This window comes from Setaria viridis, chromosome 6, assembly GCF_005286985.2.
Source record: "Setaria viridis chromosome 6, Setaria_viridis_v4.0, whole genome shotgun sequence".
Lineage (NCBI taxonomy): Eukaryota > Viridiplantae > Streptophyta > Magnoliopsida > Poales > Poaceae > Setaria > Setaria viridis.
Window position 1 is genome coordinate 8,255,813 of NC_048268.2, and position 22,312 is coordinate 8,278,124.

The 22,312-nt window shown below is 45.0% G+C and overlaps 3 protein-coding genes and 2 long non-coding RNA genes across 8 annotated transcripts; 4 read left to right on the forward strand and 1 right to left on the reverse strand.

Moving 5' to 3' along the window:
- Window positions 1–586: 586 nt before the first annotated feature.
- LOC117859660 (uncharacterized) lies at window positions 587–3,517 on the forward strand. Of its 3 annotated transcripts, none has more exons than XR_004641241.2 (4): window positions 587–973; window positions 1,671–2,234; window positions 2,800–2,909; window positions 3,124–3,517. It is a non-coding gene; the product is annotated as an uncharacterized lncRNA (long non-coding RNA). The 3 variants fall into 3 exon arrangements; XR_004641242.2 differs by having other exon boundaries at window positions 1,671–1,773; window positions 1,947–2,234; window positions 2,800–3,517; XR_004641240.2 differs by having other exon boundaries at window positions 2,800–3,517.
- Window positions 3,518–5,316: 1,799 nt separating this feature from the next.
- Window positions 5,317–9,527, forward strand: LOC117861154 (uncharacterized). Of its 2 annotated transcripts, XM_034744661.2 has the most exons (10): window positions 5,509–5,644; window positions 5,736–5,880; window positions 6,850–6,901; window positions 7,070–7,238; window positions 7,322–7,577; window positions 8,256–8,344; window positions 8,469–8,651; window positions 8,739–8,824; window positions 8,903–8,987; window positions 9,090–9,527. In XM_034744661.2, exons 2-10 carry the CDS (start codon window positions 5,769–5,771, stop codon window positions 9,222–9,224), a joined length of 1,167 nt encoding a protein of 388 aa, XP_034600552.1. In that variant the 5' UTR covers window positions 5,509–5,644; window positions 5,736–5,768; the 3' UTR covers window positions 9,225–9,527. The 2 variants fall into 2 exon arrangements, with proteins under 2 accessions (XP_034600550.1, XP_034600552.1); XM_034744659.2 differs by lacking the exon at window positions 6,850–6,901 and having other exon boundaries at window positions 5,317–5,644.
- A 136-nt stretch (window positions 9,528–9,663) lies between these two features.
- LOC117861724 (uncharacterized) lies at window positions 9,664–13,815 on the forward strand. The gene is made up of 3 exons (XM_072294717.1): window positions 9,664–11,294; window positions 12,718–12,886; window positions 13,070–13,815. The coding sequence occupies exons 1-3, from the start codon at window positions 11,182–11,184 to the stop codon at window positions 13,199–13,201; spliced, it is 414 nt and encodes a 137-aa protein (XP_072150818.1). The 5' UTR covers window positions 9,664–11,181; the 3' UTR covers window positions 13,202–13,815.
- A 526-nt stretch (window positions 13,816–14,341) lies between these two features.
- On the forward strand, window positions 14,342–15,322 carry LOC117861156 (uncharacterized). The gene is made up of 2 exons (XR_011898484.1): window positions 14,342–14,866; window positions 14,935–15,322. It is a non-coding gene; the product is annotated as an uncharacterized lncRNA (long non-coding RNA).
- Window positions 15,323–15,721: 399 nt separating this feature from the next.
- LOC117861155 (uncharacterized) lies at window positions 15,722–16,459 on the reverse strand. The gene is made up of 2 exons (XM_034744662.2): window positions 16,078–16,459; window positions 15,722–15,983 (listed from the first exon to the last, which is right to left on the reverse strand). The coding sequence occupies exons 1-2, from the start codon at window positions 16,295–16,297 to the stop codon at window positions 15,835–15,837; spliced, it is 369 nt and encodes a 122-aa protein (XP_034600553.1). The 5' UTR covers window positions 16,298–16,459; the 3' UTR covers window positions 15,722–15,834.
- Window positions 16,460–22,312: the final 5,853 nt, after the last annotated feature.

The window sequence follows — 22,312 nt, forward strand, 5'->3', positions numbered from 1 at the left end:
TTTATACAGGCTGGAAGGAGGCGCCTTGGCGTACGGGTCAAGTAGAGGTGGGCGCGCAACGGAGTCGGGATTAACCCCGAGTCGGTTGCGGTGCGGACGGCCGGAGGAAAGGGATGACAGGCGGGCCCCGCCTGTCATCGGGGGAGTGGAGGCGGCAGCACGGGAGCGGGCCGGCACGCGGATGCTGGGTCGGGAGGGGGAGCTGGGTCGGCACATGGGAGTAGGCCGCTGCGGTGGGCGGAGGAAGGGTGGGGCGTTGGGCTGTTGGGCCGAAAGAGGGAAAACGGGCTGAAGGGAGAAAAGAGGAGGGAAAAAGAAAAGGTTTCCTATTTGTTTAAAAGATTCGGACAAATGAATTGAAATACAAATTTGAATTCAAACAACAAAATCAATGCACCAGCACGAATGAATTCAAACAACAAAATCAATGCACCAGCACGAATGCAACACCCAAAGAACACCTTTACTTAATTCCAAAAAATAAATAATTATTTTCCTATACTAAATTATCAAAAATAAATGTTAGAAAAATTTTAAATTTATGAAAAAATTATTGTTTAATTATTCTTTGTGATCACATCCGAAACCCAAAAAGAGTGTGTCGTATCTTCAGCCCGGCCATGGACCGCGCGACGCGGCGGCGGCCAGAATCCTTCTCCTCCACGCGACATGGCCGCCGGGCTCCTCCTCCCCAACGCGCCGTGGACGGGGGCGGTCTCCTGTGCCCGGACGAGGGCGACGAGATCCACGGCAGCCCCGGGATCCTCGTCGGGGAGTCCATGATGGCCGGGATCCTCGTCGTGGAGTCCACGGCGACCAGGATCCACAGCAGCGACGGGATCCTCGGCGCTCAGGCGACGCGGCGGCCGGGATCCACCCAGCCTCCATCGAGCACCGCCGTCCAGGGACCACCGGTTCGCTGGAATCAGGTGCTGCTAGCATTGACGAATCAGTCGCCATGGTGGAGATCAAGGTAAGATGCATACTCCTTCACAGGATCTGAGATCTAGGTTTAGGAGAAGATTCATTGAAATCCATTTGATTTGCGGAAGGCCTTGATTATACATTTTCCATTATCTACTAATTCCATTGAAGAACAGAAACATTGCCATATCCATGCTACATTGTAATTTGATCTGAGTACTTTTAGAATATTTTCTTTGTGCCATTTGAAAGAATTATCTATCATGATTACTTGTTGCAGCAGCCAAGGAATATTTTCTGCATGAACAAGTGTAGCTCATTCTGATTCTGAATGCCCAGTATTTTTGTCGCATACAGTTATTGGTGACTTAACATCGGCAGCTTAGAGAGAGTTATCTTTCTTATTTCAATTACTTGTCATGATTCACTGTGTTTGTAGCATGGCATCGAATTCACTGTGTTTTGTCACACATGGTGTTGGGCACTGGAGCTGGTCCTATATTGCTTAGATACTACTACTATCTGTTATGAACTCTCTTTTACACTTAGCTTAGACATGACCTCTTGGTGAGAAATGGGCAAGGCTGATTATTCTGTTTGACCTGCTTGCTGATTATTCTGTTCTTAAACTGGTCCTCAATGTTTAATGCTTCTGTATTTTCTTTCAATGCTCACTACCATTGCATACACAAAGCTTGCTATTCATGTCTTGCTCGGGTCTTACTTTTTGTAAACTATCTTTTCAGGTTAGATGACTTAGAGTTTTGCACCCATGATGTGGCTGGCAGGTGGTGTCACCTGCAGGAGTTAGAACCTGTTTTTTTTTAAAACATTTCTGCTTATCCCAAGGTATCCTTCCAAGCAACTTCACTGCAAAGGGAAAATCACTGTATGTGCTAGTTTTAGGCCGCACTAATGTAGTTCAATTAGATCTTGTAAAATATATTTTCTGGTTAGATGACTTTAATATGGCAACAATGGTAGTGAAGTACAACTTACCATAACTTGAGCTTTTAATCCAGCTTTATGGTCTTCTGGTCTTGCAAGCATGTTTCATTATCCTGAAGATTCACTCAAGAAAAATGAACCTGATGTGAATATTGATTTGAAAAAGCTCATGGAAAAGGTGAATGGGGCCTGATGAGCTGAAATGTAGGTTATTTTAATATACACTCTCACACATGAACTGTGTGCTAACTCTATTTAAATGTGTATTCTGATGTCTGACAGTAAGTTGTTTCTTTTGCCGGAAATGGTCTTTCTTGGAGGGATCAGTTCAGACTTCTGAGAAGCTCAAGTGGCTCCTAAAGGTGAGTTCAAGGAATGATTATTGTTTTCTTGCTAATTAAACATGCTCAGAAGTGAGGTGTTGCTCTTATCTTTTCCTATGTACAAATTTCCAGAAGGTTAAACCCATGACCCTTTTTTTTCGCATAAGCTGGTGCAGATTTATTGTTCTTAAGATAGGGCAGCACTATTGCCTAATGATGCAGCATATTGTTATTTGACTGAAACTGTGTCATCACTTTTGCCATTACTGAATTAACTCAGTCTTACTAGGCAGTAGAAGTTGGTTGAGTCTTCTCAGATTGCCATTTCTTATTCTAATGATTATTACTTGTCTGTGTTAATGGCTTTATTAAATCATTTCAAATGTGGGAGCTCCTAAGGTTATAACTATCTCTACTACCTGCACAGAACATAAATGAGGACGACATCTAGACTCCTAGTTCTTTAGGCGTAGCTTAGCATTCCTGCGTAAAACTGTCTTGGTGATAGATCGATAATGATTGGTTTCTTGCTATACTGTTCATACCGTTCTTATTGTTACAAGGTCTGCTCATTACAGTCCTTCACTGGTTTTCCATTTGCCAGGTACCCGATCTGAATGAGAGCACTTCAGAAGTTCAACAAATCATGCTGGAATCTGATGTGCCCAACATGATAAGAACCTCTGCGGGCGTGGCCCACCTCCGCCTCCAACGGTTACGATTCTGCTTTAGCATTGATTTTGGTTATTTTTGTTTCTGTCTATTGAATGCTGAATCTTCTAATTTTTTGTTCACTTGCTTGAATAAATTTACACGAGATACAAACAGTTCACTCGTCTGTCTTCAAATCATTGTTTTTTCGGTTGTGTTTGAGTTCATATTTTTTGTTCTACGCTTATTCCTGTTATTTTGTCTTGGCATATTACAGCTGATGGGAAAATATGCTCTAAAAAATTCTTATTCAGAGCAATCAGCACTTAAAAGTTTGAATACTCCTTCAAAATGGTAAGCTAGCTGTACATACACATTCTGATGTGATTATGAGAAGCAATGTTGCAGCAGAATTCAAGTATTGTAGCCAGCCAAAGGGAGAAGTAATGTAGCCGCAGATTATAAGAAGTGATAGCATTTTTTTATTCTTGTTTCCATGTACTTTCTCTTGTGAATACAATGTATTCAGTCAATGTGGCTTTGTAGTAATCTAGGACTAGTTGATCTCGCTTTAGGTAATGTATAAAGCAGATCAGACCTGTGAATTCGTGATTTGTATAATGGATAAAACATACGTATTCATGATGTATATAAGACATATTTGATGTCCAGTTTTTTTTTTCTTTTTTTGTTTTTTAATTCATCAATAGTGACGAATATTCATAAAATGCGTCACTATTAACACACTAGCGATGCGTGTCATTAAAAAAGTCGTCACTGGTAGGTCACATTAGTGACATGAGTATTCATGAAACGCGTCACTATTGATACATATTAGTGATGCGGGTCGAAAAATACCATCACTGTTAGTAGATCATGTTAGTGACACGAGTCGTTAAAAAGCTGTTACTAGTAGGTAGGTCACATTAGTGACGTGAGTATTCATGAAATGGATCACTATTGACACATATTAGTGATGCGGGTGGTAAGAAAGCCATCACTGTTAGATCATATTAGTGACACAGATTGTTAAAAACCATCACTGTAATTAGTTATTAGTCACGATTTAATGATATTTTAGTAACGCGAGAGATGTCCGTCACTAATTTGATTTTTAGCTGTCACTAATATAGGGTTTCTTAGTGCGAAACGCATCCTTAGCGCGACATGTCGCGGATTACCGACACATAAGCGAGCCCAAAGGATGTGATTAGGATCGGGGTGTCAAGTGCGCCCGGCCACACGTATGCCCCGGCCGGAAGACAAAATAAAGCTACATCAACCTGATAATCCAGTGGCGGTGATCATGCATCGAGACGCTCCATTCTCCTCGGATTTATCGGAGTTTTCAAGTGGTGGGAGGCTCCTTTCCCGGCCCTATAAATACCAAGGGGTCGCCAGGAAGGGAACTTGCATTGTGTCATGTGGTAGAGACCAGAAGCAGCAGCAGCAGCACAAGCAGACACCGAGATAGGGAATCCAAGAAACCCCCGTACACGCAGCACGAAGAAGAAGAGTCAACGAAAGAGGACGGATGCACTGGAATTTTTCTTATTTTTGACATGTTTAACTGGGTCAGGAAATTTGGTTGTTGGCAGTCTACCACGTAAATTGTACAGAGAAATGGTAATATAGTAGTTATTACTAAATATTGATGGACCAATGTAACCTTATCAAATTAGAAATAAGAAGTTAAGATTGTTGTTATTCACAATTCTCACACGCATTTTTTACACACCACCAAAGTACAGCAATCCACGCATCAGGGCCTCCAGCTATATCTCTGTACAATATTTCCAGTCGAAGATCCAAGACATGCACCCACCACAACCCCTAGATGGAACTGAAGAATAAAATACTCCAACACATGCGTATGCATGATTAATGATGTGAGAACTACACGTAACGTACTACTTGTGGACGACTACGTGTTGGTGAACTCATCGGTAGCTGATGTGTGACGATCGATAGCTCATGACACTCATGAGAATTGTATGTATAGAATCTATACAATTCTTACTACTACAGGTACTATACCGGAACCGACATATACATCCTTAGAATCCTACTCTATCTCTCTCCCCGTCTACAAATATAAGCATTTTAGATGTTGGCACGGTGTTCAATAATATACTACTTTGACCAATCATATCATATAAAAGTAAAATAATCTTTTCGAAAAAAAATAAAATAATATTTCAAATCGAAAGAGTTACATATTATGATAGTTGGTTATTTAAAAAAGTTTGACTTGTGCAAAACTCACAAAGTGCTTGTATTGGTGGACAGAGGAGTACGTCTGAATTTGAACTAAATTCCAACAACTGTTTGAAACGCTCTGCATGAGCTGAAATGTAGACGTAGATGGGCTGACACAAGCCCACCGGTAATCTTAGCCCAAAACAGCCCAACTTCTCGCAATCGTCGTGTCGTGTCCCACTCCCTTCCCATTTCCTCTCCCCCTCTTCCCCGTCGATCTCGTCGGCGACGCCCACCACTACCCCGCCGTCCGGCCCCACCCACCCCCCGACTTCCGCGACGCAGCCACGGATCCCGAGGAGACGGAGGAGCCCCGGCGATGGGGGTGGTGATCGAGCGGGAGGAGTGGGCGCTCACGCCCCTCGCCTACCCGCTCCTCTCCGCCGCGGGCCTCGCCGCCGCGCTCCTCCTCCCTTACTTCTCCGCCGCGAGGACCCCGGCGCACGCGGCCGGGTCGTCCTCTTCCCCCTTCGACGTGGGCGCCGCCCCCTTCCTCCGGTTCCGCCGCGTCTTCCTCGTCATCTTCTCCCTCGCGTCCGGTGAGTAGCCAGCGCGGCCCCACCGATCTCCTGCTTCTTTTCGTGCCGGCGTGCCGCGCCTAATGGCGTGGTGTTGGTTATTGTTGTACAGTGGTTGAGGGGATCCAGTCCGTGTTCGGGGAGGATGAGTTCGTGCGGTGTGGGCTTGGCAGGGAGCAGATGGCTGCGCGCCTTGCTGCTACTGCTGCAGCTGCTCTGTTCCCAGGCGCCATTTCTGGCGTCGTCGCTGACAAAATGTAAGTTTTGGGGATGATTTGCCCAGTGTTATGAGAACATTTCTTCATTGCAGTTTAGAGCATGAGTTTACTGTAACGGAACACTTTGCATAGCTCGTTCAATTGCTCCCGCATCACCACATTGGTTGGTGTGATCCAGCAATGCGGTCCAAAACAATATTGATCTGACCTCTGTTTAAACAGACTCACTGACGAACTTAGTGCTGTTTATGAGCGTCAGTTTTTGGTTTGAAGCCAGGCTACGAGTAGTAGGTAGCTATTCTGTTTACACACGTTTGTTTGAACTAGCTCTAATGTCAGCTCATCAACAATAGTCTAGAGATCTGTTAATGGTCTTGTACAAGAATTGTCATTTTTGGGACGGGTAGTGATTGGGAACCGATATCTGCACCTGTATTTCTGAATCCAGCAGTGGCATAGATTTAAAGTTTAGAGCATGAGTATATCACTTTATTATAATGGAACATTTTGCATAGCTCGTTCAATTGCTCCCGCATCGCCACATTGGTTGGTGTGATCCAGCAATGCGTTCCAGAATAATATTGATCTGACCACTGTTTAAACAGAGTAACTGACTGACTTGGCTGTGTATGAGCGCCAGTTTTTGGTTTGAAGCCAGCCATGAATAGTAGGCACCTATTCTGAAGACGTATGTTTGAACTAGTTTGAATGTCGGCTAATCTATAGATCTGTTCATGCTCTTGTACAAGAATAGCCATTTTTGTGACGGGGAGTGATTGACAACCAATATCTGCACCTGTATTACTGAATCCAGCAGTGGCATATATTTCCTGTTCTCATATCACCTAAGTAGTTTACTAGCTACTAATTTTCAGTATCATATGAACCTTGATGCCTCCATGACAACTATGGAGATACAAAATTGTTTTCTGGGTATACTGTAAAAAATCCTGAAGCTTGGTTTAGCTAGTGCATTGACATTTGTTAATTCTATGCATTATTTGTTAGTCATAAACCTCGGCGGGTGCCTCATGATGAAGTTTGGATGGTATATAGGCAGGTAGGAACTGCGGAGAATAATCTACACCTTGGTATATTTGTGTGTAGATTTTTGTTCCATCAGCTGCACTTAATCCTTCATTCAAGCAGTTACTGTTATGTGATACAGATGTCTATGTTTTTGTTCTTCAAATATTAGCTATAACAATTTTTTCGCTGACGTTTATAGAGGACCACGAAGGGCTTGCATATTTTACTGGGTACTTCAGCTTGCAGTGGGTGCCTTGAAGAGTTTCAGTGCACTTGGTTGTGCATGGATCAACAATTTCATTCTAACACTTGCATCTTCATTGTTCTCTTTCTGTTTTGAGACTTGGCTTGTGGTGGAGCATGAGAAGGTTTGTGTTTTTAAAACAATATGTGCTATTACTGTGTTCTTTATGTTGTAGGAATTAACAACTGCTTTATCCTGCCTTTTCAGCAAGACCAGAAGCAAGATTTGCTGTTTGATACCTTCTGGGTGATGACATTCTTTGAATCAGTATCCCTTATTGGAAGTCAAGAAATCACAAATGTCTTGGTTAGTAATGATGACAATGGATTCTTGCTTCCCTATGCATTTGCAGCCACACTATCAGTAGTGGGGATTCTGTATATGAGAAATGCATCAAGTACCACTCAGCACGCATCTGCAGTTGGGAGCTACCAAAAATCATTTTTTGCCCATGTCCTCAGAGGTGAGTGGTGAGTCATCTTGCTTGCTCCAGTGCTTTCTTTCTCATTTCTGTTGATGAAGCTCTATTTATATTTGATAAATAAGGTCAGGAATATCCAGATGATGCGACTGAGAAATATAAGTTGGTCAATGTTTGATGGCATTGTGTTTGAAACTTTTGAGCCTTATGTAGTAGACTTTATGGTTTCATCATATAACTCTATTTGTATTTGATAAATAAGGTCATGAATATCCAGATGATGTGACTGAGAAATATAAGTTGGTCAATGTTTGATGGCGTTGTGTTTGAAACTTTTGAGCCTTATGTAGTAGACTTTACGATTTCATCATATAGCATATGCAGTTCTATAACCTTTTAAAGGTATTTACATTTACTTTGGTGAGGTTTTTTTTGATAAATGACTATTGTGAATATTGATCATGAGATATAACTGTAAATAAATATGATCTAATACTCTGTTGGTGCACTGCCACATATTTATGGGTTTGTCGAAATAAATGTAGCATACCTGCAATTGCTTTAGTCAAATCTAAGAGCTGTTTGTTATGTGAAGGGGTTCAGCCTGTCCATCTCCCACAAAATTAACTAGTGAATCATGATTGTTACTTCTGTTCCAGGTCAAGTTTTCAGTGCTTACATGTTCCATTTCCATTTCTGACCACAGTTATTGTGTTTCAGACAAAAGAGTACTGATCCTGGTATTAGCTCAAGCAGGCATCCATTTTGCTATCTCAGCCTTTTGGTTTCTCTGGGCACCAACCATAGTGGTATTATTCTGTACTGATGTTCTTTTACTGCTAGTTTTTTCCCTGGTTTTCTGTATGAATTGTTTATCAGAAATCTGAGATTGAAGTTGTGCTATCGTACTCATAGATTTGTTGATTGGCACAGGCTGACGGAAGGTATGCTCAGCTGTCAGTAATCTACCCCTGTTTCTTGGCATCAAGAATGCTTGGAAGCGCTGGCTTTCCATGGTTTTATGGAGCCACAGCTCCCTTACGGAATGAGGACAGCTTGACAATAGCTTACATTGGTGCTGGACTTGCTTTGTCTATTGTGGCTTATGATTACCAGGTATGCCACTACATATCTCTAAGGCAACATGTAGTTGAAAGTCTGTTGGTTTCCTAAGTCTAATAACAAGTGTTGTTCTTTGAACAGGAGATTGGAACGTTGGTGATACTCTTCTGCATCTTCCATGCATGTGTAGGCTTCATTTTACCTTCACTAGCAAGATTGAGAACAAAGTGAGTAACTGGTGCAAGATTAATCAAGTTTAAGTTACTGTCTACTACTTTCTGTTTACAAAGCTGGCACCACTGCAGGTACCTGCCAAATGAGCTGCGTGGGGGCATGATGAGCTTCTCACTGTCGCTAGGAAATGCTGCTATCTTCGTTTTCCTATTACAGGTAAGCCGCCCATCTGGAGTACGACCTCTTGTCAGCTGTCACTGAACATTTTGTGCCCATATATGTCCACACCGTGCTGACAGTGGTTCCTTTCCTCCGCAGGGCGCCCACCCTCGAAGCATTCCAAATTCGACTATTCTGGGCCTTGCGTCCTGTGGCCTGTTGGGAGCCGGGGGTTGCATTCACATGTTGAGGCGGTGGAGAAAGCACACTCGCCAGAATGCCCGTAGTTTGTAGGCGATGGAGGCATTCACAACACGTAGAGCTTCAGGACGATTTTGACTATTTTGTAGCATATGCTAGTACCTCGCATTTTGGTTGGCTCGCGTCGTCTGGAAACTGACGGTAACACCACCATGGGGGGTCATTGATCACTTGTGCAGAGTATCGGGAGATAGGTTGCAGGACAAGGTTTTTGTTCAGCTTGGCGGTTGGCACATTCTGTACACGCGTAATGCATCAGGAAATTTTTCTTTCAATGTACGGGCACTGGCGATGTAAAATTTTGGTTTGTGACAGTAAATCCTTGTTCCTTGTAAATACCACTCCATTGTTCTACTTTTCTTTTGAGGAAAAAGAATCGTTTATTCGCGCTTCCACTTTAGCAGTTAGCACCGCTTGCAACAAACGCGTCTCGGGCGGGCCAGAACTGCTTCCTGGCCCGAACCTGACGAGGAGGAAACAGACGAGGAGCCCAGGGTTTCCAAATCTCTGAGAAATTTCGAAAATTGGCATTCCAAATCTCGGAGAAACCGCGGATCTCCCATCATATCGGACGGATCTCAGTTCTTGCCCTAGTTTCCGGGCCGACACTCGGCCCTCGCCCACGTCACCGACGCCGTTGCCGGTGCTCTGCGAACATTCTCCCCCGTCATTGCTACAGCACTCAATTACTATTTCCTAGTATGTCAGATTGCAGATTTGCCACTGGTCAGGTTGTTGTTCGCTTCGCGCCATGGCAAGTCCCAGCCATCGTCGGAGCGCCGTTGCGAGTCTGCAAGGCGAGGAAGATGAGCAAGAGGTAGCCGTCGAAGCGAGCTCGCAGCAGCAGAACGTGGCCGCTGAAAAAACAGGTGCGCGGAGGCGGAGAGAGAAGCGTGCGAGATCATCAGCGGACGCTTCGTCGTCGGATCCATCAGCTTCATCTTCTCGGCCGCTGAATGGTTTCAAGGTAATGAATTGCCTATGTTTGCAGGGTGATGTCTGCCATTTGTTTTGTCCAAGCCCAAGTAAGTCCAAGACAGGTCAGTTCTGAAGGTGAAGAATAATTGCCTATGTAGCGAACCTAAATGCATCGTCGCCAGTTCTGAAAGTGAAGAAGGGAAAGAGCAAGCCTGAAGTTGCAGAGAAGAAATCGCAGGCGTCGGCTACTAAAGAAGCTGGGCTTCTCTGATGGCTCAAAGGCCCAAACACTTCTACCTGGGCGGAATGACCTGACAGGTCAAATAAGTCCAAGACAGGTCAAATAGAACATTTTGCAGATAGACTGGATAATCTGTCTGTATGCTTCCAGTCTGTGCGTCATCTTTTTACTCCCCAACAATTTTAGTAACGCTTCCAGTCTTGGATATAGTTTATTGACTTGTATTTGTGGACTAACAAAGCAACAATACTGCAGTATTATTTTGCTGATGCTAGAATCGCAATGACCTCCAAATGTGGCAGTACTGTGAGGAAGAACTGGGCTGTTTTCATGTCCAGTTATTGTTTCTTCAGAGCATAATATTGATGCTGTCTATGCAGGCCAAAGAGGGACAGGTATTGTCATCAGCAGCGAAACAGAAGAAACAGAAGACCCTCATCGTCAAGCGCAAAGCACCAACAACAAAGCGGTTTACATTACCAGTAGCGCCGACGAGGTCAACAGGGATGAGGCTCATGTTGTCTCCAAGGCTCAGTTCTCCATCTACTACACTAGTTTGTTCCCCAGCTTCTTCTAGGGAGCAAAGAAGTAATCTTAAACACGTTTATTTCCCAACTTACATTGCACACATGATTAATTTTCCACATGGTAAGTATTGTACCATTTCCCACCTTTTTGCATCGAGGACCGTTCAGCCTCAGATCCACAACTGGCCGGCTTCACACGTGATACATGAATGGGCAATTGATCGCCTCACGATATTTCTTGTAATCCTGCTTGCTTAAGTTCGCCTGGCTTGTGTTCGCAGCTCGCCATTTGGAACACTATGGAATGATCTTAGTGCTGTTCGAGACGCCCTCTGGCTTTGCAATTTCCAGTATGTTGGAGGAGGACCTCAAGGGACCAGACGCACTGCAGGTACTTGCTTTGACATTTCCTCCCTGATTACTGATGTGCTTGATTGCCTGTCCTGTTGTGATCATTGTCCCAATTTTTCTGTTCTCTCTGTCAACGCCAGAATGTCCGGGCAAACTTCGGCATGGATTATAGGGTAGAAGGGGTCAGTCCCCGTGGCCCTTTCCTTTCTTTCTGATTGTTGTTTCTTTGCACTGTTCGGTGCTAGTTTGAACTGGGTACTGATCTTGCACCATTCGTGATCACCAGATTTATTCTACGTTTTTTTTTCTGCATCGAGGGGAGAAATTTGAGCACAAGCTCAATATTCATTATTCGTTTGCTGATTAGCTGATTCAGCATACAATTTTTTTTTCCCGTAATGCTGTGTGGAATGACACTGTTCCATTTATGCATGTGCACTCAAAATCTATTTTTGTCACCATGGTTGGAGGAGATTAATTTAAAGAATGGATTGTTGGAGGCTAAAACCTTTGCTATATTCACCAATTCTATTTAATAACAGCGATCTAGGAATGATTGAGCTCCAACATGCTCCTACAGACAAAGAACACGATACTATTGTCTGTTTTCAAAATGTTTTGCATTACCTTGCGCAATAACTTATTCTGATCTACATTGGGATAAGTGTTTTTGGCGTTGCTAGGCAGCGCATTTTGAGAAGTAAAGTGGTGCGATGACTGTGAACAAGCTGCCCCACTTTCATAGCACCCTAGGCATTGCGTCTAGTTGTTTTCCCGTCATAGCGATTTTAGGTCGTCTATGCTAGGAAGTCGGTAAAATTGGAGATGATGTTATACATGGTCATTGAAGTCATGAATGCATGATATGTCAATTTCTATGATACAATATGCCAAATTTTCTCTATTTAATGTGCCAATACTCCCTGCCTAGTCAAATGTACAAGTGCCTAATCACGCCTATGCTTGCTTGGCGGAATTGACTATTTAGTGCCCATTGTATTTTTGAAACACCGATTGCAATATACCCACCGAATTGCTTGCCTCATGATTGCAGACATTGCATCATATTTGATTGGGTTTGTCTCTTTTTTTACCCTTAACATGATTGTACTTGTTCATTGCATTGTCAGTTCATTTCCTTGAGGTCCCGTTTGGATCCCTTCATTTTGAAGGAATTGGAATCTATTTAATGGAGTAGGCTAATTTATCTTGGAATGTGGGATTCCACAACTTTCCAAAGTTTAGATATAAGCCTATGTTAAATTCATAGGGTGGGAGATGGAAATTGATTCTATAGATTATGATTATTAGAATGGAATTCAATTCTTAAAGCACGCTCTTTGACTCACTTTCATGTAGCAGAAATGCAGCACATAAGTATCTCTCACATATGGCCAACAATAATAACAAATATATTCCACATACAGTTACATTATTTTAATTAATTTGTGTCTAAATTATGATTATTAGAATGGAATTCAATTCCAAGGATCCAAACGGGACCTAGAGAATTTCGGGAATTCAAGGACAAGTCCCGTGCCATTAATCATGATACTGGTATTAGTTGGGTTACTGAGATGATCATGAGGTGGCGCCGCCCTGAGCAGAAGATGGCCGTTGGGAAGCCTGAGTATAAAGGAATCATTGAGAGTAGCTTGGTCAGTGTAAAGCTCCCCCGTTTGCTTTTGCTTGTGGACAACTTTGGGCACCAATTTTACTGCCGTTTCTTTCAGGGTGTACCCTGCCTGTTTGATGAAATTTTAAATGCGTCCGTCACATTTTATCGAAACTTGGCACATTCATGTGATGGGCTGAAAGCATATGTGTTTTCTTTCTTTCAGATGTTTACACAAGATGAGGTGCTGACGTTTGTGAGGGATGCGGAGAAATATGAAGCTCGGATACATAAGGGCATTTGCCTGAATGTCTACAATGAGATGGTGAAAGCCCGTAAATATATCAGGATGACATGAAAGGAGGAACTCAGATTCACCAAGAACATCATGTTTTCCTTTCCCTAACCTGAAGGCAGAACTGGTTTGGAAATCCAATGCTTGATGCTGAGGCTGCCTGCCTGAAGCTGTCAATCTGTCATCCCACACTGGAGGGTCACATCTGTGCTTCTATTCTGATCATTATCGACAAGGGAGAGTCACTTGTAATTCACCACTGCTGTCAACTCCTGATCTCTTTTGATGTTTCTTTTTTGTTCCTATCAATCACTTGTGTCATGGACTTGCGAGGATGGAAGATGATGCCTCCAAATTCAAGGGGTGATTCGCTCGTTACCCTCTTTCCTTTGGCGTGTAAAGAATCACAAATCGGTTGCCTGTAAGGCCAGAACCCTGCAGGTTAAAGCCAGAGACCACTCCCGGTTCAGGGCAGTGCATGCAGATGCGCACGGCATGGAGGAGCAGCTTCGCCGGAGGCTGAGCGCCGGCGGCGCCACGAGTCTACAAACACGCCTCGGCTCGCGTCGGCGCGCGCTGGCCGTCTTCGCCGGCGGAGTGAGCATCAAGCTCCTGCTTCACCTGAGGAGCCTAGCGAGGAAGACGACTGATGAAACTCGAAAGATCTGGACGGCGAATGTCCCATCCGACGGGCCTTGGGTACCCAGGGGGTGGACGGTAAATGAAATGCCGTTCGCACCCGGGGCTGTCCCAACCAACGCCGCCAACGCGGCACGCCGTGGCGCCACCGCCTCCTGCATGGCTGCATCCTCCTCCTTCGTTGCTGAAACCTCGTAACCAGATTGCCGTGCTGAACCTGACGAGACCAGGGATTGGCTGGGTGAAGAAGCACGGAGCTCCCGCCCCGGACGGACCTGAACGCGCGCGGCTCCCCCGTCCATGGCCACCGGCCTGCCGCGTCTTCGGCGTTCAAATCGTGGCGAGGCGGCGGCGGCGGCAGTGAACGCGACTCCCACTCGAGCGCACGCGAAGCGTCCCATCATTCTGCGGGGGGTGGCAGGCCTGTGGCTCCGTCCGTGGCGCGCCATGATCTTGGTCCCCCGGCGTCGGAAGCGGATTTGCTACCCTATGGCGTAGCTACCCACCCCGACATGCGGTGTTGATGAGGCCACCGCATGCAACAAGATGCGCTGACGACCGACCTGACGAGGGGATGTTGTTTGGTTAGCGGGCGATTTACAGCGTGGCGCGGTAAAGCCGTCTGTGAAGTCAAAATGTTCGCACTGTGCATACTCAGATGGGCCACCGGTTTCCTTCCTCGCAGAGGAAACCCATAGCTTGCGAGGATCCACCCCTCAAGTATCGTAGCCGCCGCCGCCCATCCCCCGGACGAAACGAAGCCGGCGAGGTCCACGCTGGCGGCGCGCAGTTAGCCATAGCCTCCGATTTTGCAGAGCCCTCCTCCCGCCGCGATGCCGGCGCCCTGCTGCCGAGGACCCCAACCTCATGGGCGGCGGCGCGTTCCCGGGCCTGCCGCAGGCACCGCCGGTGGTGCCGCCTCCTGAGGCCGCGAGCTCCAGCGGTGCGGGTGGGTGGCTCGGGGGGCTGTTCGGCAAGAAGGAGGAGGAGAAGAAGGCCGGCGCGGGTGGGGGCAAGTCGGAGATCCTGGAGAGCTTCGACACGCCAAGCACCCCGATACCGTCGTTCGAGTACAAGTGAGAAAAAAAGGTATGATTTTTACTCGTTTATAACTCTTCAGTCTGTGTTCGTTTCGGATTTAGACAAAAAGAGGGCAGATGTTCCAGCTATCACCCCTATGGAGACATCTTCTGGTGGTGGGTGGTTAGGTGGATTATTCGCTAAAAGGAAGGTGGAAGACTCCCAAATAGCAGCAGGAATACTGATACTTTAGAGAATTACAAAGGAGCCAAGCATGCCAGTATCGTCGTTTGAGTATAAGTAGCTGCATGGATGCACATGGGATTTTCCCAGCTGCCATAGTTGATTGCACTTTTATTGATGTTCCTCTGTTAGAGTGTGTATCTGAACTTGTATTGGATCGTCCTTATAACTTGTCTAGTACCAAAGTCAGGGTCAGTGTCAGGCATTGAGAATATTTTGTATGATATGGATAAATTTATGTTTATTTGCTGACGATGTAAAGGAACACAAATTCGGATTTCACTTCTTTGTTGTTTTTTCTTCTTCTGAATTTCTGAGTTGGAATTGGACAAATTGTTTGCTGGCGCGTTTGTTAGGATGCTGGGCACACTACTAGCTCTTTGTTAATTTCATAATTTGTGCTTCATTGAGCCTGTCTTGATGTTTTAAGAGTTCTTATATGTGACGACTCAGATGGCTGAATAAATCGGTACCAGCTGTTGGATCTGGTTTAGTTTCATGAGATTTTCCCTGGTCTATAAAATCTGCAAGTTTTGCTACGATCATTAACATTACTCCGTTAGTAGAAGCTAGAAAGATAGGTAGTTCATATTTTGCTGCTGATGATTACTTTATATTTTGCTGCTAGAAAGATAGGTAGTTCATATTTTGCTGGATCACACCAACCAATGTGGGGAGCAATTGAACGAGCTATGCAAAATGTTCCATTATAATAAAGTGATAAACTCATGCTCTAAACTTTAAATGAAAAATATGTACTCATAACACTGGGCAAAAGCATTCATCCCCAAAACTTACATTTTGTCAGAAACGACGCCAGAAATGGCGCCTGGGAACAGAGCAGCTGCAGCAGTAGCAGCAAGGCGCGCGGCCATCTGCTCCCTGCCAAGCCCACACCGGACGAACTCATCCTCCCCGAACACGGACTGGATCCCCTCAACCACTGCACAACAGAAACCAACACTCCAGCATTAGGCGCGGCACGCCGGCACGACAAAAGGCAGGAGATCGGAGGAGGGGCCGCGCCAGCTACTCACCGGACGCGAGGGAGAAGATGACGAGGAAGGCGCGGCGGAACCGGAGGAAGGGGCCGGCGCCCACGTGGAAGGGGGAAGAGGACGACCCGGCCGCGTGCGCCGGGGTCCTCGCGGCGGAGAAGTAAGGGAGGAGGAGCGCGGCGGCGAGGCCCGCGGCGGAGAGGAGCGGGTATGCGAGGGGCGTGAGCGCCCATTCCTCCCGCTCGATCACCAACCCCATCGCCGGGGCTCCTCCGTCTCCTCGGGATCCGTGTCTGCGCCGCGGGAGTCGCGGGGCGGGCGGGGGGCGCCGGCGATGCGGGGTGGGGCCGGACGGCGGGGTAGTGGCGGGCGTCGCCGACGAGGTCGACGGGGAAGAGGGGGAGAGGAAATGGGGGTGGGAGTGGGACAGGCTGTTTTGGGCTAAGATCACTGGTGGGCTTGTGTCAGCCCATCTACGTCTACTTTTGGGCCCATACAGAGGGTTTCAAACAGTTGTTGGAATTTAATTAGTTCAAATTCAGACATACTCCCTCTACCCACAAATATAAGCATTTCTGAGTTTTTCAGAAGTCAAATTTTTTTAAGTTTATCAATAATAAAGGTTTTATGAAGATTACTAACACATAAATGATGTTATCAATGATGTTATCAGATCCATCGTGAAATCAACTATCATAATACGTAACTCTTTCGACTCGAAACATTTTACTTTTACAGATATGATTTGTCAAAGTAGTATATTGAACACCATGTCGATGTCTAAAATGCTTATATTTATGGATGGAGGGAGTAGAGTTCTAAGGATGTATCTGGCGGTTCATATAGTACCTCTAGTAATATGTTGTATAGATTCTATACATACAATTCTCATGAGTGTCATGAGCTATCGATCGTCACACACATCAGGTACTGATATGAGTTCACCTACACGGCACGCGACCGGGCGGGAAGACAAAGATCGATGCCGTCCTGCTCTATCTCGATAGGGATCGTACGTGACCGACACAGAGAATGTCAGCAGTTATTTCTGTCTGTCTCTCACCAAAAGCACGAACCGTATTTCTCAGCTGGTTGGTCGTAGATAGGCACGGATCGGAATAAAAAGAATAAAGTGCACAGCTTCACTATCAGGAAGAAACGCGACGGAGCTGCCATCAAAATTTGAAGCAGAAAAAAAAGAACAGATCCGAAACGTAACAAACCAGTTGGCTACGATTGGGACTCATCCGTCATTCCGTCCGTAAAAGAAAAAAAAAGTTGATAAACGTAGACGTATAAGAAAAACATTGTTAACCTGCCTACACTGCATGGTGCAAGCCCCAGGTGATGCTAAATTCCCGCCTGATCATTATTAACTGAGCGTTATAGCGTTGACGGCCTTCCTCATTTCGCCTTCTTCGACCCCGCGCGCACCTTCCTCTGCCTGGACTCGCCGTCGACTCTCTCTCCATCGCTCCCGACGATCGGCATGATGCTTCCGACGAAGGCGGAGATGCACCACCACCCGAGCACCAGCAAGAAGGCGGTCGTCACGGAAGCCGCCGTGGACGTGTGCCTCGCGGGGGCGGCCGTGGCCGGCGCCGCGCTGCTGGCGTGGTGGGCCGTCGCGTTCCACCCGACCTACGCCCACCTCTGGATGGTGCCGCTCGGCCTCGTGCTCGCCGGCACCCCGCCCGTCGTCTGCCTCGCACTCCGCTGCTCCGGCGACGGCGGCCCGCGCGTGCCGCTGCCGCGATCGTTGCCCACAGTGCCCACAGCATGTAGTACGTACGCGTACTTCTCACCAGGGGCGGAGCCAGGTTCAGTTTAAAGGGGGTGCTGAAACCCTTTCAATTAAACTAACTTCATGTCTTATGTGCAAAATTCAGGATAAACAGCTAACATTTACTTGGACTTGCACGGGTTGAGGGGGTGCTGCTTCTCACATCATGCGTATGAATGTGTTGGAGTATTTTATTCTTTAGTTCCATTTGAATTTTCGACTGGAAGTATGTACAGATCAGTGGAGTGTGGTATTTTGGAGTAAAAATGCATGTGAGAATGTAAATCACAACAACCTTAATTAACCTCAAATTTTCCAGAACCTTTGGATTGTGTTATTGTTTCAACCAATTTGCACCATTGTTTCGATCATATCGTCCGTGTTTTTTTTTCTTGAAGAAATTCAGAGATATATGTTGTGAAAGCACCAATCCGGGTCTTATATATCTTTGTTCAAACAAAAATAATGAGTTACGCAAATTTAATTATGCACGTTCCCCTCTCCAATATAGATAGCTGGGATACTTAATTAATTCCAAAAGGTTGGTCATGGAGAATTCCACAGCGCTTTATCTAGCACAAAAGGAGTTGCGCGGCGGCCTTTTAATTTTCATCGCCCATACTACACACACAGCCTCCGAATATTCCAGCATGACACAATTGGTCACCGATGCACGTGATGCTGGTTGTTGAAGAAGAGAAAAGAGGAGGTAGATGGAACATGGAAGCTTCCTAGTGTCAACTGTCAAATCGATGATGACGCTACTGCTCAGGCAGCAGAAACAAAAAGTTGGAAAATGCGCCAGGCACTACTGGAAAAAGCGGCTTCAGTCCCGGATATGATAGGGTCATGGATCCTGAAATCCAACCAGGACTAAATTTTCGAGACAAAGGGATCCTTTAGTCCCGAGTCATAATACTGGTTGGTAAAACCAATCGGGAATAAAGGGGCGGCCACACAGGCGCAGCACGCGTCCTTTTGGTTTTACCAACTGGGACTAAAGGGGTACGTCATGCGCGCCTACATGGCTCATGCACGTACCCCTTTAGTACATAAGATTTTTTTTAAAAATATTTTTCATATTAATATTGTATGCAAGTCGTATATATATTTCATGACAGTAATATATATATATATGTATACAATTCTTAGTATATTATACACATCAAACTAGTATTTATACAATTACTATATATACAATAATTTGTCCTCTTCATTCTTAGGATCCTCCCGCCGTGGTGTTGCTCGGTGCGACTATTGAACGTCTGTCGTAATAAAATTCTCCTACAGGATTTATCACCTCGTCCACCAGGAATCCTATGAGACCTTCACATATTGCAAAATCCTCTCCTTCTCCAAGAGACTTTTTGAATGCATCACATCTGTAACAATTAAATATAAGGAGCTAGAAAATAATTAATTATTAATAGTTTTATTTTACGTACATCTAGATCATGCCACGACAGCACCTTGCCATGCACAAAATTGTTCGTGTGCTCACAGACGTAGTATCCACATAGATTATTGCCTTGTTTCTGTCTCAAGCACTTTAGTAGGAAAAAATAAGTTATGAAATATTCGTGTTATAGAATGTACAAAATGTGCAAACTTCATACGTACCGGGAACTTTGTATTGAATGTAAGTTTTTCTTTGAATTCACCATGGTGAGTTTATGGAATCGTTTCCATGCGCTGCGGATTAAAATAATGAATGATCTATGGTGGGTCTTAAGGAATCATTTCCATATAGATTATTGCCTTGTTTCTGTCTCAAGCACTTTAGTGAGAAAAAAGACAAGTTATGAAATATTCGTATTATAGAATGTGTAAAATGTGCAAACTTTATACGTACCGGGAACTTTGTATTGAATGTAAGTTTTTCTTTGAATTCACCGTGGTGAGTCTTAAAAAATTGTTTCCATGCACCGCGGATTAAAATAATGAATGATACAGAGCATTTTGCATTTCTCAACAAATATAAAGGTTTAGAATTATTACGAGTTTAGCATGTCTTGAATGTCTTGGTACTCCGCCGGTGGTTTCCTCAATGAATCGAACACAATAACGTGGCTTTTATCAATCATAATTATTAGGAGAATCTAGTAGAAACTGCATACATAAATATTTATATTAGAGCTAACTAACATTAATTAGGTAAGGAAAAAAATAAAAATAGACGGTACCCACACTTACTTAAAGTTGTATGGCAGTAGTATGTATTCCTTGTAATTTTGTTTCTCTAAGAAATTGTATATTACCTCCAATGTTTTCTTTGGCTAATCCCGTATTTGCTTTTGGTTAACGAGCGATGGATGCATGAAGCCAACATTGAAGTACGATTCTCTGTGGAGCCTCTGAATTAGCATCCTACATAAAATGTAGATGAAGTTAGTAGGGCGACGCACACACAAAAAATAATGATCTGAGCTAAAATTTACATATTGATAAACAGACACTTACAGAACCCAGGCGCTGATGAGAGAGACGTCAAGGGCATCCTGATGGTACACTTCATATATATTCTTAAATTCCACCCACAGGAGTTTCTCACCTTCGCCGTAAAAATCAATCGGTTTAATCCGAAGAGCGAACATGATCCTATTGTTGGCAAACTGCTCCATGTACTATTGATGGAATTCGTACATCTTCGTGGAGAGCTTCCGTACCAATTCAGGTCTTACTAGAGGCTTGCCTACCTCAAAGGGCCATTTAGGTACAATTGGCTCTGGAGCTGGCGGTTCAACTTGCCCTAGAACTTCAGCAAGCGACACATCTGTATCTTGCATAAATCCAATGACTCTGATTTGTTATTCTAAGGGCATTGCTGCTATAGTTTGAGCATATTTATCTGGTAGATCCCCGAGCTAGGGGACAGAACGATTAGAAGACGACGCTCCTCGCCATTTCTTCTTTTGATCAGACTTAACTAACGAACGCTCGTAGTCCGATAGTGTAGTCCTCTTTACTTCTTTTGACATGCCAATAAAATTTTTTAATTTTGCTGGATCTACTGGCTTTGGCTCCATATCCTTTGCTTTTCTTTGTTCAGCACATGTTTTGAAGAACTCCTTCATTGTTTCTTGCGATACCTCTTGCAATTCCTTAGTAGTCATATCAGCTGGTAGCTTCTGAATGGGTTTAGACTTCTTTGTATTTTTTTGGCTACCTTGGCTTGGAAGGTGGTGGTCGCGGCTTTTTCAAATGTGCTACAGGTTCCTTGCTTGTTGCGGGTCTCAGTCCCGACGACGGTGATCGGGGAGGGGTGTTGTGGTTGTCGTCACTCGCACCACCAGGATTTGATGGAGATGGAGATGGTGATCGAGCAGGATGCGACGGTCCCGGTGGTGACGACGGTCCTGGAAGTGGATGTGCTGGAGATGACGGTCTTGAATTCTGAGAAGATGGTTGCTGCAGGGGATCTACGGGGAGCAATGATGCCTCCTTGCCGGGGATGATGATGATGTAGCATTTGCGCCATGGAATGATCCCATGAAGTGCATCTCGCTCCTAGTGTCCGTTCCCCATCACCTCCCGGGAGGTCGAGCTCTAGGCCTTCATATTAACTATCACAAATCTGCTATAGGCCAACGCTGGAGTAGCTAGGTGGAATCTCCATGCCATGGTTTGTCTGCCCTGGTAGGATTGGTAAAGCAATCCCGTACACCATCTGTACATAGAGGAGAAATAAAAAAATCATTAAACTCCCGAGGCATGGATCAATTGAGAAGATTGCATAAATTATATATATGTATACCTTAATAGTGATGTTGTTGAATAGTCTATACAGCTCACATGAGGTACGCTGAGTGATGTCATCCACAGGGTACCGTTGATTGTCCATGGGTGATCTTGGAATGTGCTCATTGGGGACCCCTGTGGAAGCACAGCTGCTTCGGCGCTAAGAAGTGCTGACGACGTTGGGATCCGGCAGTGCTCCAGATTGGGCCATCTCAAGAACTGCCAGGGCTACTCGACGATTAATTTCTTCCTGCATTCTTACTTCTTGTGAATGCACTTTGGCTTCTAACATGCGCCGCCAGCTCTCCTCTTATTGTTCCTTTCTTCGCTTGCATCTTTTGTATGTGTCGATGTCCCTACGAAAAGCGAACTTCCACGGAATGACCCCGTAGCCTCGGCAACGTCTTGGGTGATCGGTATTCCCGAGCGCCTAAGTAAGCTCATCATTCTCTCTATCAACCTTCAACTTCCCCACTTTAGCATCTTCAACATTTTGGATAAACCTTTCGGCCTTCTGACGTATTGTTCCATTGAATATAAGTGTCCCATCCTCTTGGCTCTGGTTGCCTCCATGAGCGTAATACCAACTCTTCGATCGATCGGGCTAGTCAATAGTTGTTGGTACGATACCTCGATCAAATAGGTCTTGTCCCATCATTTTCCATTTGGGAATTGCACTCATGTAACCACCTCGCCCTAGACGATGATGGTACTTCTTGCTAGCATTGCCAACGTTGACGCGAACCTTATTCG

What these genes read in the sequence shown, in the direction of transcription:
- LOC117861724 (XM_072294717.1), top strand. Translation starts at nt 11,182, where the DNA reads ATGATCTTAGTGCTGTTCGAGACGCCCTCTGGCTTTGCAATTTCCAGT. An exon ending in GCTTTGACATTTCCTCCCTG is followed by an intron (nt 11,295 to 12,717) that starts ATTACTGATGTG and finishes TTCAATTCCAAG; the next exon opens with GATCCAAACGGGACCTAGAG. An exon ending in GAATCATTGAGAGTAGCTTG is followed by an intron (nt 12,887 to 13,069) that starts GTCAGTGTAAAG and finishes TCTTTCTTTCAG; the next exon opens with ATGTTTACACAAGATGAGGT.
- LOC117861155 (XM_034744662.2), bottom strand. Translation starts at nt 16,297, where the DNA reads ATGGGGTTGGTGATCGAGCGGGAGGAATGGGCGCTCACGCCCCTCGCA. An exon ending in CATCTTCTCCCTCGCGTCCG is followed by an intron (nt 15,984 to 16,077) that starts GTGAGTAGCTGG and finishes TCTGTTGTGCAG; the next exon opens with TGGTTGAGGGGATCCAGTCC.
- LOC117861154 (XM_034744659.2), top strand. Translation starts at nt 5,425, where the DNA reads ATGGGGGTGGTGATCGAGCGGGAGGAGTGGGCGCTCACGCCCCTCGCC. An exon ending in TTGTGGTGGAGCATGAGAAG is followed by an intron (nt 7,239 to 7,321) that starts GTTTGTGTTTTT and finishes CTGCCTTTTCAG; the next exon opens with CAAGACCAGAAGCAAGATTT. An exon ending in CTAGCAAGATTGAGAACAAA is followed by an intron (nt 8,825 to 8,902) that starts GTGAGTAACTGG and finishes GCACCACTGCAG; the next exon opens with GTACCTGCCAAATGAGCTGC.